Source organism: Alosa pseudoharengus, unplaced genomic scaffold, assembly GCF_046254945.1.
Source record: "Alosa pseudoharengus isolate Yale_2024_CS ecotype anadromous, Long Island Sound unplaced genomic scaffold, YU_APseudo_1.1 YU_APseudo_1.1_scf_3, whole genome shotgun sequence".
Classification (NCBI taxonomy): Eukaryota; Metazoa; Chordata; class Actinopteri; order Clupeiformes; family Clupeidae; genus Alosa; species Alosa pseudoharengus.
Window position 1 is genome coordinate 23,216,780 of NW_027468718.1, and position 20,501 is coordinate 23,237,280.

The 20,501-nt window shown below is 40.4% G+C and overlaps 1 protein-coding gene across 2 annotated transcripts in view; it reads left to right on the forward strand.

Annotated features, from left to right (window-relative positions):
- Nucleotides 1-20,501, forward strand: part of LOC143100433 (ephrin type-A receptor 6-like) — a 105,591-nt gene that overhangs the window by 23,059 nt on the left and 62,031 nt on the right. For both annotated transcript variants that reach the window (XM_076263608.1, XM_076263609.1), the window contains one exon: nucleotides 3,603-4,266. In XM_076263608.1, the coding sequence (XP_076119723.1) occupies nucleotides 3,603-4,266 (664 nt within the window). The remainder of the gene's footprint in view (nucleotides 1-3,602; nucleotides 4,267-20,501) is intronic.

Here is a 20,501-nt window from a genome sequence, read left to right on the forward strand (position 1 = left end):
CAAAGCGCATAGCTTTTTTTCTGTCAGAAATGCATGTGCATATGACGTGTAGTTTGTTATTTATGGCATGTAATGACATTTCATTACATTTCTTGTTTGTTTATTTAAAAGAGGCAAGTCCAATAAACTATTTTCTGGCCTAAAGTAATTCAGACCATTTCCAATCGTGTTGTTTTATTCTCTTTGGCTGAACTAAGGCTAGACACCAAGTGCTTGGATTTATTTCTCGATTAAAATACAATCCAGAGCTGACATTTCCTTTCATTCCGAACTTGCTCCATTAGATACACCCAATCCTCTTACAAGGCACCATAATGGTTTCTAATTTAGTAGAACAGGAAATTTAGCCTTTTAATAGCACATAAAAATTCTCTATTACAACCACCCTCAGTTGAGTTAAAATCTCTAAATGTTTAATTTCCATTTCCTATTTCAGAAGTATCAGGTGATTGCATTAGTTGAAAGCACCACTCTATGTAGTCCTGGCTGTACAATTTTAATAGAATCCCCTCACCTTTAGCTGTCAGCTTTAAATAATTGGCTCTCTTGGAAAAGGAGTCACCTGTAAGAAAATCAATCCTTCTCCATTCCTGGCTCCTGTTCACTTATATGTAAGGGTTGGTGCACGATTTCCATTCAAATGGATGGTCCCCTCCTGCTTGTAAGAGTGGATGTGGAAAGGGTGTGTGGTGGACAGTTACAGTGCACATTTCACTGTTTATAGAGGATAAATGTGCTTGTTTTTGTGATAAATGAGAGTAATAGAGTTATAGCTTATGGAAGTACTGTAAGACATCTTTACTGAGCCTGCTGTAGCAGACCAAAATTCTGAAAACAAATATATACATATAAGTGTATATACTCTTTTGATCCTGTGAGGGACATCTGGTCTCTGCATTTATCCCAATCCTTGAATTAGTGAAACACACTCAGCACACAGTGAACACACAGTGAGGTGAAGCACACACTAATCCCGACGCAGTGAGCTGCCTGCTACAGCGGCGCTCGGGGAACAGTGAGGGGTTAGGTGCCTTGCTCAAGATACTTTATTGATCCCCAATTATTTATTGATATTGTTATGACCCATCACTCAGCTCAATTACAAGCGTCATAACAAAGTGTCTGAATACTTATGTAAATGGAATATTTCTGTCTTTTATTTTTTAGAAATTTACAAAACACTCAAAACACCTGTTTGTTTTGTGGAGTGTTAGACTAATATGTGTAGATTGATGAGAAAAAAAAATGAATCCATTTTAAAGATGAGTCTGAAACATAACAAAATGTGGAAAAAAGTGAAGCGCTGTGAATACTTTCCGTATGCATTGTATGTTGACACTGAACAGGCCTGTATCAGCATCTGGAGTTCAACAGCCTTGTGTTTTTGTCTAGTTCTCTATGTGTTTTTACCAGCCTGCTTCAGTCCCAGGCAGGTTTTCCCTCTTGCAGCAGTAATTCCATGGTGTGCCCTGCTCACAGTGCAGCCCCCTGCCTATCAAAAGTGGAGCCAGTGATTTGGGCTTCATCCATCACAGGTTGCTTTATCAGTGGGTGTCCTGTCTTTAGCTATTTGCCGATTTATCCTGTCCCTTCCAGCAGGGCCTTAGAGACCTGGAGAGCTCTGAAATCTCTTTGATGGGATTGGACAGATACCCCCTGCCTTTCAAATATGGCCTGCTCCCTCCCCCTGACACATCACACCATCACAGTGATTCCAACATGTTGTCAAAGCACAGCTGATATCACAAAACAATATGGTTATGTGGATGTGGGTGCGTAAGGGTGTGGAAAAAAGCTTTTGATTTTGTAACTAAGAGCCAGTCAGCTGGCAACTCTTTTTTGATGTTTTGTTTGTTACTATGGTGATGTTTTGTTTTTCACCTGAACTATTCCCTGTTTCGGTTGTCAGCCACTTATTCAGCGGCTCTTCTGAGGGCAGGTTTTTAGTTGCTTTTTCTTGATGCAAGTTTATTACATGGCAACCAGTTAAATTATTCATACTGTTACCTAGGAATGTGCACATTTTTTGTGTGACACTAAGGAATGTTGCTTAAGGCAGATGTTTTTCTTCCAAGGACCCCCTTTGGGGGAGAACATTTGTCAAGGACCCCCTCATAATCGTAACAATTAAGCATATGCCATTTGTATTCTCTGAAGTTGTGGCTGTTTTTTGGCAGGTGTGTAGCTTGGTCTTTTGTCAACTTTGGATTTTGCATAACTTGACAAGTTGGACTGACTCAGACACTTCTCCACATTCATCCGCTAGTTTGCTGGCAAATAAGCCAAGCTAAGCAGCAGTAGGAATGGTTATTTGTGACCAGTCCAATAAAAACACCCTTGAAATCCATTTAATTAGTCGCACTTTATCATATTTATACATTGAAATGTATGCAAATATATACATTGAATGCAGCACTGTGATGAAGTTTGTTTAGTGCACCCAGTCTTTTATATGCTAATGAAATTAGGAAAATATATGTCCTGATCCTGCTACAAACAACAAAAAATCTCCTCATCCACACAGGAACTGAATCATGTTGCCTTACATCCCATATTCTGTAGTCTTATCACAAGCACATTTCTTAAAGGCAGGTAATGTTTGTTTTATGGCTTATGGCTGTTGGAAGAGCTGCTAATGAAAACCCTCTGGTGTCCTGGTGATTAATTAGGGTGGAAATTAGTATTGGAAAGGGCTGCTGTTTTAGTTGGGCTCTGGATGTCTTTTAGGATGGCACTGCCATCCAAATCATGTTTGTTTTATGTTTGGTTAGGTACTTCTTCTGTTGTTACAGATCGAAATTATATCCTAAATGATTACATTATGACATGCAGTTTACTGTATCTCATGGTTAAAACTTTGAATGTAGGTATGAAGGTGGATACATCATTCTCTTTGAGAGACACATTCAATTGCAATTTGTTGATGGTGTAAACATTGTTCACTGTTAAAAGAGTTCCAAATATGGCTTTTAAGAAGAACCATACGTACAGCATGGGATTTACATCTAATGTGTATTTTGTATGATACTGTATTAGTATCTGATGGAAAGAGAAATGGTTCAACTTATATCAGTAGTAAAGAAACAAGTCTCTAAAGAAACAAGTGAGCTATGATGTATTGGATCAGAAATATAACTAGCTGTTGATAACTTGATTGACATGCCAAACAACTTGTATTTTGCTGAGCAGGTAATGTCCTTCTTTATTGTCTATGTTTCAGGCCTCAGGGGTCATTTTACAGCATTTACAGGTTAAATGGGGTGCAGACAGGCTGACCACAGCCAAAATCCCCAATAGTTTTTTTTTTTCTGCTCCAGCAATATAGAGACAAATCACCCAGTTAACAGGGTGTCTCAGGTCTCATTGCACAGTTTATAATTTAATTCTGCCATCCTTGAGGTCAAGGACCTGGGGGTGGCATTAGGATGGATGAAATGTCGCCAGGAAGAGGAAATGGTGGTGACTGCAAAATAGGATAAAGACTAATTGTTTGGAAAATAGTACTTCATTTCTATAGCAGATTGTTTATCCTGACACTGGTTGGTAGTTGTCCTTCTATTTGACTCTGTCTGTGTCTCTGCGCTCTCTTTCTCTGTTTTCAGTGGGATGCCATTACTGAGATGGATGAGCACAACAGACCCATACACACCTTCCAGGTGTGCCACGTGATGGAGCCCAACCAGAACAACTGGCTGCGCTCCAACTGGATCTTCCGCGAGGCCGCGCAGAAGGTCTACGTGGAGCTACGCTTCACGCTGCGCGACTGCAACAGCATCCCGTGGGTCTCGGGCACCTGCAAAGAGACCTTCAACTTGTTCTACATGGAGAGCGACGAGGCCCACGGCATCAAGTTCAAGTCTAGCCAGTACACTAAGATCGACACCATCGCAGCCGATGAGAGCTTCACACAGATGGACCTTGGGGACCGCATCCTCAAGCTCAACACTGAAGTGCGTGAGGTGGGGCCCATCACCAGGAAAGGCTTCTATCTTGCCTTCCAGGACATCGGGGCCTGCATCGCTTTGGTGTCCGTCAGGGTCTACTACAAAAAGTGTCCTTTCACCTTCCGGAACCTAGCCACCTTCCCAGACACCATCCCGAGAGTGGACTCGTCCTCGCTTGTGGAGGTGCGTGGCGCGTGTGTGACAAATGCCGAGGAGCGAGACCCACCCAAACTGTACTGCGGGGCAGATGGCGACTGGCTCGTTCCCCTCGGCCGCTGTGTGTGCAGTGTGGGCTATGAGGAGTTGGATGGAGCCTGCATTGGTGAGTGCCTTTATAGAGACAAAGAGTTTAGAATTGGGGCATAGCAATAATGTTAGGTAATGCTTGGCAAAACTGTCTGAGTATTTACACATAACAGATCTTTCGATGTCCATTTGATCCAATGATAGTGTTGTATTTTATTGCTATAAGTTTAGTGTAGTTTGTCTGCTACAGAAGAAGGAAAATGTCATATTTCTGCATTTTATGTATAAAACAAAATCCTTCCCCGAGCCATCTGAGCCCTACTGCATGGAGTGTATTGAGGTATGTCTCATGTCAGAGACAGGCAGCTCTGTTCTGGGCCACTGAGATGATGACTCCCAAAGCTGATATTAGTCTGCGAATCAGAAATATCAGTGGGGCTCAGATGGGAGCAGTCTCACGCTAGAGTGCAGAGGCAGATGTTGGGTGACAGAGCAGCACTGGCCGTCGCTGCCACAGTGTAATCTCCTGTGTTGTCAGAGCAAACGTGGTGACATTTCATCTTTTGTGAAAGCCAGTCCACAGGCTCATTCACATGAGATCAAATATGAAGAAGATCTTGCTGTTTAAGGTTGATTTGAAGCCCAGATGAAGAAGCTGCCTTTTTTTCTCCCTTGATGGGACAGGAGTGGGAATGGGAGTGTCGCATTAGGGAAATCTCGGTGTAAATCTGCTCCTGGTTTCTTCTAAGGCGGACCCCCGCCCCCCTGCCCCCACCCCAGGGCACTATCAGCAGAATGGATCACTCGATAGATTAAGGGTTGCAGTCGCACAAGGCTGTCAGTTGTCAAGCTGTGTGTCTGTAATGGGGCTGAAAAAGTGAATCCTTTCACAGCACTGCAAACTCTCTGAAGACTTCTCTAAACCCCAGCTAAAAACGGACAGCTTTTGCCAGCATCATATTCATCACAGTCACTGTGGTCCTGGATCTCAGACTCCCACTGTAAAAAAAGCTTATATTTGTTTATTTAGCATTTTTTTTCACCTCGTTGCTCACCAGTCTTCAGCCCAGCCTGCCTAAGGCACATACTATCAATGTGCAAAATGGGAAAGGAATAGGCTGTAGTAGTTACAGTAACTGTGGTAAAGACCCTTACCCAAGTAAGTAAACTTATGCTCGGACAACTCCAAACTGACTGTGAGATCTTTTCAATCAGTAGCACTCAGTAGTTTATTGCCTATGGTAAGACTATCATTCCCTAGTGTAGAATGGAAATATGGTTGCTGATCTATAGAAATGCAGTGTGCATGTTTCCATCTCGTATTTCATGTACTCCGATGCTACTTCTTTTACGTATCCATTGAAGACACAGCATTGATTTAAGGGCAAGATGTAGCCGTCTGTCCTTGGAGTGACTAAAGGTCAGAGATTTCCCTGATTCATACTTGGTCTCTGGGCCTGTCAGGTAGGAAAGGCCAGTGGTGCCTGTGGCTGTCACCACAGGGATAGGCCGTCATCAGAAGGTCATTGTCACCCCTTCCCCCTAGCCCATCCACTTCTACCAATCGGTACGATATGTCAGTGTGAGGAATTTTAACCTTGAAACCCAGGAAACCCAGCTGTAATCTTTCCTCATTCTCCTGGGTCCCTCTGTTTCACAACATCGGATACTAAAGTTTGAAAAGTGCATGCTACGGAGGGGGAATATTAAAGGTTATTTGGACGGGTACTATTTTTACCTGCAAATGTGGCCACATGTTCACATTTAGCATTGAGCAATCTTTTTTAAAGAAAATGTAATGGTGCTGAAGACAGAGAATTTAATGCACAGAGTACTCACAGGCTCTAGTCTAGATAAGGCTGTCTGTGCCATTTGCCTGTCTAAGGAAATTTTTTTTTTTTTTTTAAAGTATATTTTTTGGGCTTTTTTTTTTTTATGCCTTTAATCAGAGAGGACAGTGAAGATCGACAGTAAGCGAGTGGGAGAGAGAGCCAGGGTGGGATCCGGAAAGGACCACGGGGCGGGAATCGAACCCGGGTCGCCGGCGTACGGTGCAGGTGCCCCAGCCAGTCGCGCCACTGCTGGGGCCATGTCTAAGGAATTATTGAGTTCAGATGTAATGTAACTTCACCTACTGTAACCATTTACCAGTGGGGAGTAGTCTACTTGAAAAAATGCTACCATCACATTACTGCATCAAGTCAGATTCCTACTAATTTACCTTATTCTGGTTGGACAACTTCCAATAGGCAAGCAAGGAACGCCAAGTTTAGGCATAGGCAAAGCAATGTGCTTTCAATGAAAAAGCAAAAACAAAAACTGTTAAAGGACGTAGATAAACATGACATAAAATAGAATAATTTAAAAGTAATTAAGATAATTAGAATAAATCTCAAAAGTGACAAGTAATGACCTGAATTTAAAAGTAGGCACAATTGGGGCACACCTGGTATTTTCTGTAAGTTAATTGCAACTGCTTGCAGCAGAATAGCTCTACATGCTGCTTCACCCTGTTTAGTTTGGATTCTAGTCTATGGAGGCCTACTTATATACCTTATATTATTTAAACATAGAGATATGAGAGGATAAGAACATCAGCTCTAGGATGTATAGGGCCTAACCCATTCAATTATGGATAGACTAATAGTAGCAGAATTGTGATAAGAAAAAAAGAATATTGACAGTAAAGTGACTTAAGCCAGTGTAGAAATGATGAGACAAAGTAGAGCTTTCATCATAGTAATATGGTAGACTGTGCAACCCCAACTGAGTTGTGTAATATTGTAGTGGTGTTTCAATTATTCAAGCAAGGTCATGCCGGACATTGTTAACGCCTTTTCATATCATGTGATTTGTGTTGCGAACAGCTGACTTTTTCCTTCCACATGTGCTGCTGCTGATTTCATACTTGACTTGATCATCTTCCTAAGGCAACAAAACCTTTTTTGGGGAAAGTTGTTTCTGAATAATAGTCTCGGCTCGTACTTCAGGATTCAGACAAGCAAGGGTATGAAAGCACAGCAATCGGGGGCGTAGAAGGCCTTAGCCTTTGGGGAGGATTCAAGACATGAATGCCTTAGTCCCAACAGTAGAGCCACCGGAGCAGCTTGGCTCTATCCCTGTGGCCCATTTGATGCGGTGATACGTGGGTGAGTGTGTGCACACTTCAAATCAGCACTTCAGTGGCAACAGAACACCCTCGAAGCAGAGAAACAGTGGAATCCAATACAGAATCCAACTCTTTTGCACTCCAAACATGAGAGAGATTATACAATAAGAGAGAGCAAGAGGGAGTTCAAACAAGGGGATCTAATCCTGATTATATCATTGAAACAAGCACATACAATGCAGTTAGATTATATAACTGAACCATAGGTTACCCAAAATATATTTCTCTTTTTTTGTGAGGTGAGGACACTGGTTTTAAGATAACAATTAATCAAAGACTCGAGAGCTGACTGAAGAATAGCCTCTGCCTTTCTAAAATGTGCGAGGCAATCATGTCTCTAATTTAATCTGTTATTTAGGCACAATAGATGTCTAATCAGCATGCCCTCCTCACTTAGTTTTCTGGTGAGGAGTCACTTACACTGCTTTTTTTGACCTGAAGTCATTTACTCAGTTTTTACCATATAAATGCCTGCGTCCATGAGAAATTCAGGAATTGCAGTGCATAAAGACCCGACCTGCTGCACACACAGTCCCCAGATCACATTTAAATACTTACCAAAGAGGTAGCAGTCTATTCACAAAACTCCTCAAGACATTTATTTTCATCAAGGAGTCCTCGGATGAGAGTTGACATCGTTGCTATTGATGATGTCATGCCGACTGTTATGGGGATAAGTGTGTTTTTGAAAATGAGCTGATATTGAGCAGCGTACACACAATTCCGATTCCATCAAAGATAATAATGCAAGTTGCAATACAAATGATTTATCTTCATGTTTGATATTTAATATTTCAGGTGAGTAAAGTGCATTTGTGTCGAAATAAATAAAACTGCATACTATTATCCAAGTCATCCAAACATTACATTTCAAGACATATTTCCAGGAGCACAACTGTAACAGAATGGAGTCCCCAAGACTACTCCTAGATTGCCATAGGTTTAGAAGATGCTTGAAGAGTGCTGAATTACTTTGTAGATTACTCTTTGATGAGAAGTCTTCAAAAGTTAAAGTGAACCACCTAAAACCACCCGACTGGAAAGTTTCTTTTTGAAATTTAGCAGTGTATGACTCCATGTGCTAAGATAAAATTCTCTCTAAATATTTTTTATGGTGATATGCAGTGTACAGCTGTAGCTGGACTACTGTTAATGGTCAAAAAAGAAATACAGTTATAAAGTGTAGTTTAAGTGTAGTAGATCGAACACTGGAACCTGGGGATGATGTTTGCTCATTAGATGTTCAGCTTTTGAAAGATTGTAGAATGTCTTTACAGTGACAGTGATGTTTTTAAAACTAACTTAGGAAGAACTTTGCCTACTTATACATAATGGTAACTTCAAAATGGATTTTACCTGTTCTTTGTAATCAGAAAACATTTCTTCAAGCCCCGTAATAGAATGGTAGCAGTGACCTGAATAATGCTGGTTTACTGTATGTATCTCAGGGTGTCCTAGCACATTGTGTTGTACTGTAGGGATGTGGCCTTACAGGCCCTTTGACTGAAGGTGCTATTTCTAGCCAGTTTGACATGAAGTTTGTTTTGATCACAGTGTGACATGTAAAAAAATGAATGCAGTAAATAATTATAATAATAATAGTAAAGAGTTTAACATGCAGCTTCTGTGTATGTTTAATTGGGTACCTCACAAGAGAAGCCTCCAGAATCACTGGATTAGCAAGATTAGCATAATTTCTTCTATCACTCGTCTTGGTCTTGTTGCACACTACAAGTGATTCATGTATGTAATTCTTTATTACTATTACACTCCAAGTCATCATTCTAGCAAATTTTGGTCAATGGTATGATGTACACAAAATAATATTTTTCCTCTTGCACCACCACTCATTGGGCTGCTATTACAGTTGTACCCATTCCTCATACATTTCGAAGAAACAAAAAGCCATTGAAATGATCATAAATAATACTTCCATTCCACAGTGGCAGTAGTAGCAGCAGTAGTAATGTTAATGGAGTGAGTTTTGGCAGTGCTATTGTATACAGTAGCAGGAGTAACGACAGTCCTGTGACTGCAATACTTCCAAGCACATTTGGAGGAATCTGCCATTTCTTCAGTGATTATTGTTTGTCAATCTTGATGATAAGTTGATGGGACAATATCCAATCCATGCATGTGACACCACTCAAATATCTCATAATATAACTTTGTCATAACTATTGAAGCATTGTGAAAATTTGTAATTACAGTACAACAATTAAAAAGCTATTAGTTGTGCAAGTGACTCTAGTGAAACTAGCATTAGCCTTACAAGGATTGTACGAGCATACGAGCAGCACATCTTATGTTGCATTCCAGAAAACTGAAAAGTCCAAACTTTCAGACCTCTGACTAGAAAAAGCACAATGGATTTCCAGCTTGCAAAGTAGGGGCTGAGATGCGGTAGTCTTGACGTTACACAACAATGGCGGTACATATGGAGACACAGACCGTGAATTCTGAAACATCAACTAAAACACTGATTACTTATATTTATCTGTATTTATTGCTCACAGATATTGCCATTTAACAAACCTGTTTTGCACATTGGTGTTAAAATATGTCATAACTTTGTGGTCACAGTTGTTGTCTATGTGGACTTCTAGTCTAGTCATTTTAATGTGAACTTGCCAGTTTGAAAGCTGCATATCCTTCCCAAGTGCCTCATGACATACTTTTGAACAAATACATTCTTTTAATTAGGGTTAATGTGAATGTTTTAACCTTTGTTGTGCTAGCCATGTATTTCCCACACATCACCTGCAAAACTTCTTTTTCTCTCCTTTGACTACGTTCACGTTCCGATGTTAGGTCCCGTAAGGCAGTGGAAGGGTGAGAGCAAAGTCACTCTGCTCTTGATGCACCCTCTAAATAGCAGTGTTCTGACAATTTTGTCAGGCGAGCATGACTCTTATTCACATATGATACTTTCAACCCTCTTCACCATGAATTTAATGTCACACAAGTAAAACACCAGTTTGACTTAGGCTGTTAAAAAATTATGAAGGTATATTGGGTGCAAAAGTGGCGAGCACATTTAACTGCAGATTTTGCATGTGCACACTAAAGTCGTGAATGTGTAACAGTAAAGTTGTAGTTGTACATATTTTTTTATATCTTGTTAACACAAAATAGGGGCTACGGGTTCACAAATCCTTTTTACAGGTACACAAATCCTATCCTGTGAGTCACAAATTTCAAGAGTCATGCACTCGACACTTTTGCTCCAAACGTTGCAGCGCAGTTGGTGCGAAACACATTTGCACATCTGTGTTTCATAATCTGAGAACATGCACAACATTCGCGCATTTGTAAACCCAAATGTGAACTAATGCATCCGAAGTTGTGCATCTGTGAAATAATTTCTCATTAATACAATTCTACAGATCGCTTTGATTTTCTTGCACGACTACAAGTCAATTGATACAAGTGCTCGAATCTGCTTCTACGAGTGACGAGTGACTTTTGCTGGCTAGGTGATATAATAGGAGCAAAAAGATTTGTATGCACGTCGAGCGAATCGATCGAGAAAACAAGGCTGCCGGATCTGGATCCAGGATCGCGCTCAGACTACCATTGCCTGCTCATAAGGTAAGTAACATGATAATAATATGAAGAATGTTATCTTGTTTGTTTACATTATCATGACAGCTATGTTTAGCTTAGCTTACCTGCTTGCTAAATCCTCCAGTGCCAGATCAAGCTAGCTAGCTATCGCTAGATAAATAACTAGTTTAGAAGTATAGAAATATAACACTGCCCGTCCAAAATCGTTAGGACACATAATCTGACACAATCGTTCAATTTTCGAACACACCGCAACAAATATTTTTTCCTCGCTTTGTGCAAAGAAAAACTATAAATCGTGTGTCCTTCATTGATAAGGAAACATGCTGAGGTTACTTCCTTTATGAGCAGGCAATGGTAATCTGAGCGCGATCCAGGATCCAGATACGGCCGCCTTGTTTTCTCGATCGACTGCTCGACGTGCACACATACAAATCTTTTTGCTCCTATTATATCACCTAGCCAGGAGCAAAAGTCACTCGTCACTCGTAGAAGCAGATTCGAGCAATTGTATCAATTGACTTGTAGTCGTGCAAGAAAATCAAAGCGATCTGTAGAATTTTATTAATGAGAAATTATTTCACAGATGCACAACTTCGGATGCATTAGTTCACATTTGGGTTTACAAATGCACGAATGTTGTGCATGTTCTCAGATTATGAAACACGGATGTGCAAATGTGTTTCGCACCAACTGTATGAAGGTATATTGGGTGCAAAAGTGGCGAGCACATTTAACTGCAGATTTTGCATGTGCACACTAAAGTTGTAAATGTGTAACAGTAAAGTTGAAGTTGTACATATTTTTTTATATCTTGTTAACACAAAATAGGGTCTACGGGTTCACAAATCCTTTTTACAGGTACACAAATCCTATCCTGTGAGTCACAAATTTCAAGAGTCATGCACTCGACACTTTTGCTCCAAACGTTGCAGCGCAGTTGGTGCGAAACACATTTGCACATCCGTGTTTCATAATCTGAGAACATGCACAACATTCGTGCATTTGTAAACCCAAATGTGAACTAATGCATCCGAAGTTGTGCATCTGTGAAATAATTTCTCATTAATAAAATTCTACAGATCGCTTTGATTTTCTTGCACGACTACAAGTCAATTGATACAAGTGCTCGAATCTGCTTCTACGAGTGACGAGTGACTTTTGCTCCTGGCTAGGTGATATAATAGGAGCAAAAAGATTTGTATGTGTGCACGTCGAGCAGTCGATCGAGAAAACAAGGCGGCCGGATCTGGATCCTGGATCGCCCTCAGATTACCATTGCCTGCTCATAAAGTAAGTAACCTCAGCATGTTTCCTTATCTATGAAGGACACACGATTTATAGTTTTTCTTTGCACAAAGCGAGGAAAAAATATTTGTTGCGGTGTGTTCGAAAATTGAACGATTGTGTCAGATTATGTGTCCTAACGATTTTGGACGGGCAGTGTTATATTTCTGTACTTCTAAACTAGTTATTTATCTAGCGATAGCTAGCTAGCTTGATCTGGCACTGGAGGATTTAGCAAGCAGGTAAGCTAAGCTAAACATAGCTGTCATGATAATGTAAACCAACAAACAAGATAACTTTCTTCATATTATTATCATGTTACTTACCTTATGAGCAAGCAATGGTAGACTGAGCGCGATCCTGGATCCAGATCCGGCAGCCTTGTTTTCTCGATCGATTCGCTCGACGTGCACACATACAAATCTTTTTGCTCCTATTATATCACCTAGCCAGCAAAAGTCACTCGTCACTCGTAGAAGCAGATTCGAGCACTTGTATCAATTGACTTGTAGTCATGCAAGAAAATCAAAGCGATCTGTAGAATTTTATTAATGAGAAATTATTTCACAGATGCACAACTTCGGATGCATTAGTTCACATTTGGGTTTACAAATGCACGAATGTTGTGCATGTTCTCAGATTATGAAACACGGATGTGCAAATGTGTTTCGCACCAACTGCGCTGCAACGTTTGGAGCAAAAGTGTCGAGTGCATGACTCTTGAAATTTGTGACTCACAGGATAGGATTTGTGTACCTGTAAAAAGGATTTGTGAACCCGTAGCCCCTATTTTGTGTTAACAAGATATAAAAAAATATGTACAACTACAACTTTACTGTTACACATTCACGACTTTAGTGTGCACATGCAAAATCTGCAGTTAAATGTGCTCGCCACTTTTGCACCCAATATACCTTCATACAACTGCGCTGCAACGTTTGGAGCAAAAGTGTCGAGTGCATGACTCTTGAAATTTGTGACTCACAGGATAGGATTTGTGTACCTGTAAAAAGGATTTGTGAACCCGTAGCCCCTATTTTGTGTTAACAAGATATAAAAAATATGTACAACTTCAACTTTACTGTTACACATTTACAACTTTAGTGTGCACATGCAAAATCTGCAGTTAAATGTGCTCGCCACTTTTGCACCCAATATACCTTCATAAAAAATGGCCATGAAGTTGCGCAAGTTACTGTAAGATTTTAGAGATTTTGCTTTGTGTGATGCCCAACAACACTTAGCTATGCTTACATCAGTGTTGACTCCCATGCTGTCTTCCAACTGCCACACAACTTCTGCCACATTTAGCATTTTTTGAAGATTTCATACTGATTCGACTAATTATTTTTCTATTACAGTCAATGAAAGTGATTGTTTCTAATTGCTCAGCAAATGTTTACATATGACAGAAAGAATGACACTGGAGAAAAAAAAATGGCAAATCAATCTGGAGATGATCACTTATTTACATTACTTATGAATATCTTATCTTACTTATCTTATTTTGCACTGGCTTGTCTAAACTGGATAAAACAATAGCAAGGATGAAGTCTATACTGGAAAACTGACTCCATGAGTCAATGCCCATGGGCCACTTTTACCAACAAAGTAGGTCTGGCATACAAGAAACAGAACAGTTCCTTCCCCTCTTCCTGTCATCAATTGTAAATTTACAGTGCCCAGCAGGAGAGTTAGGAGAGCGAGAGAGCTTTAGATAAACAGAGGGAGAGGGAGATGAGAAGATGTGGAGTTGGCCGTTGTCCTGAACGCTGAGGGATGTTAATGTCCTTGGACGGAGCTGACAGTCTGTCTGGAGCATAGGGGAGGCAAGCTGGCAGAGGCTGCATGGCAAACGGGCTCCAGTCTGACTCTGGAGCTGTTGCTGCTGCTGTGCTGCTGTGCACAGGATCTTGTAGGTGGCCAACATGGGTTAGAGAAATGCTAATGACATGCAGTGTTGTGCATGTCAGGCTATGTCAGCATGTGGTAATATTGTAAGCATTTAGTTCATGCTAATTTTGTGTTTTTGCCTGAAGCCACATTGTAATTATAGTCCGTTCAAATTCATCCATGTTCATAATGCAGTGGAAGTAAAAGCAGGGAATCTTGCTATGAGACAAAACCCTGATATTATTATTGTGTGTAGGTAGAAAGGTATTTAGCAAAAGTCAAGTGAATGCACCTTCACCTCATTAATGCCTTTTCATGTCAAAGATGTGAGGAAAGATGTGAACATTTGTCTATGTTTTGTTTTCTGAGTCAGGAATGTAATTGATTGCAAATGCATTTTGTGTAATTTGTTTAATTGAGGCTGTGTGGGAGGGGTAGTTGTGCATTTGTTGCGTGTCTTGGGAACTGGTAGGTTTATGCTAATTTGACTGAAGAATAAATTATGTAAATTGCAGTTTGTGAGTAGTTGTGCCAAGTTGATACATGAACTCACGGTGACTTCTGCTTCCTCTTTTTTATTGCTGAGTGTTACTTCAAAGGCTAGCCTGATCAAAGCTAGCAGAAGGGAAAAAAATCCCCAATGCTCTGCAGAACGGCTCATACAGCCTCCTCTGCTAGCAAAACAAAGGCAGCCTAGCATTTGATACTTTTTTTTATTTTGCTAGCAAAAATGCTGTCAGACATTGCAACATTTCAATTGATTTTTTTCCCCCATTTCTATTTTAGTCTACCAGCTATGACAGTGAATAAGTCATTAAAGAGCTTATGGAGTGTCCTAGATAAGCCATCAGCTCGCTGATGTGATGGGGCGCTCTGTTGTCATAAATGAAAGCTCACCGAGGAGGCTGTGAGAAGCAAACAACAAATTTGTTTTGCAGAGACGCTTGACATGCTATTGCACATGCTTGTTCAAGTTTCAAGTGACCAACATTAGAAGATTAGAAGATATATATATATATATATATATATATATATATATATATCTTCTAATCTTCTAACGAGTATAATATATATATATATATATATATTTTTATTTTATTTTATTTATTTATTTATTTATTTTTTACTTTGGAAGAATATCATGGTTGAGTCACTAATCAGAAAATACAAAAAGAATGCGCACATCCAGATTCAAACAGGTGCTGGACCCGAATACTTAATAAAAAATGACCTTAGTCCGCACACTGAAAACTCCTTCTTTATAAAAAAGACTTTAATCACCACATGAGTCACTAATCAGACATCCTTCTCTAGGGTTCTTCATACCCAGTAGCAGTGGTAGTGAAATAACAATAATGAGGGCTTCTCATACAGTTCACAAGGTTCATGCGTTTCATTTGATATGTAATTATGTCTGATTACAAATAGCCTCTGGACTTCTGCTGGACAGACTGCTAGACAGATTCTTGTCTTGACTATGGGTGTCACTGCTCATCAATGATCTCTAACTCTAGACCTCAGACTGCTAGACAGATTCTTCTCTTGACTATATGGATGATACTGTTCCATGATCTCGAACTCTGGAGCACCTGTGCTGTTGTTGCCATTGAAAACCCTTTAGGCACCTGTTCTGCCTGTCTTTCGGGCGAGATAAAGTCCTCCATCTTGGCCTACATAGTGATCTTCAAACTGATGACTGATACCAGTGCTCTGTCTGAATGACAGTGACTCGAGGGCAAGAGTTTTCAAGTCGGCAGGTGTCCCTCAATCTGCTGGTCCACAGCCTCACCAGTGCCATCCAAGCCTGTTAGACATGGCTGCATGCATTTGGCATAACTCTCCGTTCCCTCTCTCTCTCCACCACAGTAGGAGCTCAACGCTGATGGGCTAATCCTGGCTGCTGAACACACGACTGATATGAGCAAAGTAGGTCAGTTTTAGAAAATGCTCTGCTATGAGCATCCCATCCCAATGGTGGGTGTTTTTCTTCTTCCTCCATGAACTCTTGGTGACCCCATTCATGCGTGTGCTCACAATAGCACCCAATCGGCTTTGCTGAACCAATGCAAATTAGGCTGACAGCCTCTCAAGGATTCTGATGTATGTATTTAAAACTTCTGGGTTGTTTGCCTTGGCATACGTAAAATGGAAAGTTTTTTAGGTTTTAATTTTATATGGTCTGCATCAGCAGCATGCACATCCTGCTCCAGAATATGCCAATCAGTGAGACTATGTTCTTTTGGGTCCATTTTTAGCATGATACAGTGGAGTATTCTAAAAGAAAAATAACAGACGGTTAAAGACAACAAACAGCAACATCAGAGCCATTTTTTCAACAGCCTTATAGAGCTGGTAGCAGTGACAAGATAGAGTTTTTCAAAAGCCAGCTTTCTGCTGTTCTTTAGATATTCACGTTTTGATTAGTAGACCAATATGCTGTGGCAGAGAAGTGTAAAGTGTTGCCACATGTTTTATGTTAACAATTTCCTGCATCATCTTATATCGTACCTTTTTGGCTATGCATTTGTATGGCAGTACACAGTAAACAAGGATTTACAGTAAAATCCCAATAGGGGCAAGAGTTGCACATTAGCTTTAACTAAGCTCTCTCTGCAGCTCATCGGTTTTAGGATTTGTATTTGCAAAATTGCATCATTCCTATCAAGTAAAATTACAATAAACCAGTGGTTCTTAACTGGTCTTGCTTTGGGACCCAGTTTCCCATGTTCATGGTAAGTGCCTGTAGGCCTACTTGTTTGGAACATGCTGACATTTTCCTGATGTCACCTTTCAAAGTACTCAACAGGTTTATCTTTGGCAGGGGTGCTTTGTTTCCATGTGGCATATTCTCTCATGTGCCAGCAATTTAGTGAACATCGCAAACTGGGGGTTCTGCCCCAGTTTGTCTCAATTTAAGTGAAACCATATCCTACTTCAAATATTCAGGGTCATAGCCTACTTGCGTTTACCGCTAAAATTATGTCCAACATGACCTGTCACATTAACATTGTCTACGTCCATGGCAATGACTGTCTATGGTAAAGTCTATCAAAATAAAGGTCCAATATATCAATATTTTAAATGGGTGATAAAAAAAAACACACACAAGCTCCGCATCCCTCCCCGAACAGTCCCTTGAGCCACTTTTGGGTCCCGATCCACCCGTTAAGAAACCCTGCAATAAACAATAGCTAACATGTTACAATAAGACGCACAGCAAGTTCAATGTCTCTTACTGTAGACCTCCAGTTAGTGTTACTTTAAATGTGGCACATTTATCTAGGCTGGACAAATATTTGTAAATTTGTAAATCATTGGTGATATATTCAGGACAATCGAATAGAACACAATAAAACAGTAAACAATCACTCAGGTTTTCAGTATCTTAGGGATAGTTGCCATATATTTTTACATTATGGAGACATCAAAGTTTCCAGTGTTACCATGTTTCCCAGTTATGGTGGGATATACCTCACTAAAGTTTTTTATTTCTCTATAATTATTTCAAAACCTATCTTTAAGATTTAAGAGTTCCCCTGAGTGAAAGCTTTTTTTGTATATGTGTAGGCTAGATGTTAGATTTGTATTTGCAAGGGATTTAAAATGAATGGGCAATACATTTTATACCAGTTTTTTTTTTTTTTTTTTTTTTTAATAAAACATGCAATGTAATGCAAAACTATTGGTCTTACAGCATGTTGCAGTCAATGCATATATCTAGACCAACAATCTGAAAGCTATGTATAGGTAAGAATAGTCCAGATCAATCTTACAAAAGTACACTTTGTAAAAGAAGTAAAAGTATACTCTTTTGATCCCGTGAGGGAAATTTGGTCTCTGCATTTATCCCAATCCTTGAATTAGTGAAACACACTCAGCGAACACACAGTGAGGGGAAGCAGTAAGCTGCCTGCAACAACAGGGGCGCGCTGGGAGCAGTGAGGGGTTAGGTGCCTTGCTCAAGGGCACTTCAGCCCTTGAGCCCTCGTGCCTACTGGTCGGGGTTCGAACCGGCAATCCTCCGGTTACAAGTCCGAAGCGCTAACCAGTAGGCCACGGCTGCCCCACTTTGGGAGACACCATAAGGTACATTAAGTCAGGTTAGGGTTAAGATATTTTACAAATGATATAGCAGGCTCTGGGAAACCAGGTGCATTTATCTCCCAAATAAATTGTAATAATAGGAACTGGCCCTTTCCCCAGCCCTCCATTAACTACTAAATAACACATTATGGTGATGATTGGCAGAAGCCATATATTGTTTTCTGATTATAGACAATGTAACCCTCACAGATGTTGTGAACCCATTACTCATGTCTTTGGTACTTTGCTGTTCCTTTTGTTCTGTTATAGAGAATATGGATCTTTATGGAACAAATTAAATTCCCAGCACTTTCAGCTTTATTTTTAGTTTAGCCTAGGGATGAATGAGTTTTCTGTGAACTGTCAGGGGTGTCATAGCAGGGATCAAAGTGGAGCCCCACCACCTGCAGCAGTGCTTTTAAAATGCACCAGACTTAAAGAACACCTGGCAATCGCCTTTTGCCTTTGAGAAAGCAGACTGGACCTAATGCACACAAATACTGTCTGTGCTGTCTGTCTGTCTCATGTTTGTATTCTTATTGGGGTACCATAAAGTAGCATGCATTACTGTGGATAAATTCAGATTGCTCGTGTGCATTAGGGCTTTGACAGTGATCTGAATAATGTAGCGAGTGGATGGATGGCAGGAGTTTTTCTGCCTGGAGTTTAAGGCGATGAATCTGACTCCAGCATGCTGCCTGAGTCCTTGAGGGGACAGGGGGAGTTGCGTTTCAGCTCGATGCCAAGATCAGTGTCCTGCTGTGGCGTAGTCTAGCTTAACTTTCTGGAACTCGTTAGAGCACAGCGATAAAACAAGGTGTCCACCCCCAGCACTTCCCCTAATCGCCTCCAGCACAAACTTGGAGTCACAAATTAGAAGAAGACTATTCATTTGAAAGTGTCCCTCCCACTGGCAATAGTAGCATACTAATATGGGACTTCCATAGCTGATAAATTCACCACACTGACAATGAAGGTGAGGGTTTGGGCTTTTTTAGCAGGCGATCAATTGAACCAGCCGTGCATGTGCTTGTTTATCAAGAGTTTCTGTCTGATTTTTCTCTTGCAATTTAATACATATACTATCACTTCATACATATCTCCCTGAATGACTGGTGGCTGACAGAGCCTTAGCCAAGAGTAGTATGTATGAGGTATAAATTCTAATGTATATCAAATCACATCACATTGTCTCAATTATACTTGTTGCCTAAGGCTACAATGGAGGGCTCTCTTTTTCTTATTTTTTTTCTTTCTTTCTCCCATCTCTCTCTCTCTCTCTCTCTCTCTTTCTCTCTCTCTGTTGGATGTGACTGTCCTCTTGAACGCAGGCAGCTGTGCTCTGTCATGGCAGCTTCTTTGTGTGCTATGTGTATGCTTTGTGAGGGCGGCTGTCTTAACCAACTAGTGGTCAGTACATTTCTAATTCCCTCTGAACTGCTCCTTTGCATATCAAAGCAAAAGGATATGAGTAAACATTCTTTATGAGTCCATCTGTTCCCTGTCCCTCTGGAGCCTCTGGCGAATCCAAGGCTTTCACAGGAGCAGTGCTGCTTTAGTTGCTTCAGCAGGTGGAGAACAGTTAAGGAGGCCCGCCAACGGTTAAACTGACAGGAAATCATTGTGTCATAACTGCAGGGCTTCCGGTCCAAACAGGAGCTGTTGGTGCTTGATCACATTAAAGATCTTCTGGTTTGTTTACTGTAGTTGTTATACTACTGTTTCTACTGTGGTCATAATTAAAGTAGCACTATTTTTTTAGTTTTGGTCTGAAACTAGCGATCTAGCTCCCTAAAAGGCATGCAAAATGCCATGCAGAGCCTTGTTGGCGCTTCTAGAACCTTGTTAACATGCTAACTGGAGTCTTTTGGTGATATAGTCAGCTTCTGTGAAGTTTTTTTTTTAATGTGTTCTAGCCTGGAACACAGAGCTGCATAATGCATATTCTGGCCTTTAATATGGCAACATATGATTGGCACAGACGTATATCTTCAGATATTGGAAAGTTGTGCAGTAACAGTCATAAAAATGCCCTCATGAGTAACAGTAAGCAAAATAGTAGGCTATGTTACCAATAATGTTGGGTGTTATGTAAGCAGGCCATTACTTTTTTAAAGTTTTATATGTTTACCCAAACAATTTTCTCTGCAAGTAATAGTGTGTATTGTCTGCCCTTTGCAGTTGTTTTTGAAGTTTCAAAAATAACTCTCTCAGCACTAATTGATGGTGACTTGCACTGTGAGGTTCATCTGGGTTGCAGACACTCTCAATTGTGTTGTGGCAGTAACCATGTGAGCGGGCTTTGGGTTATG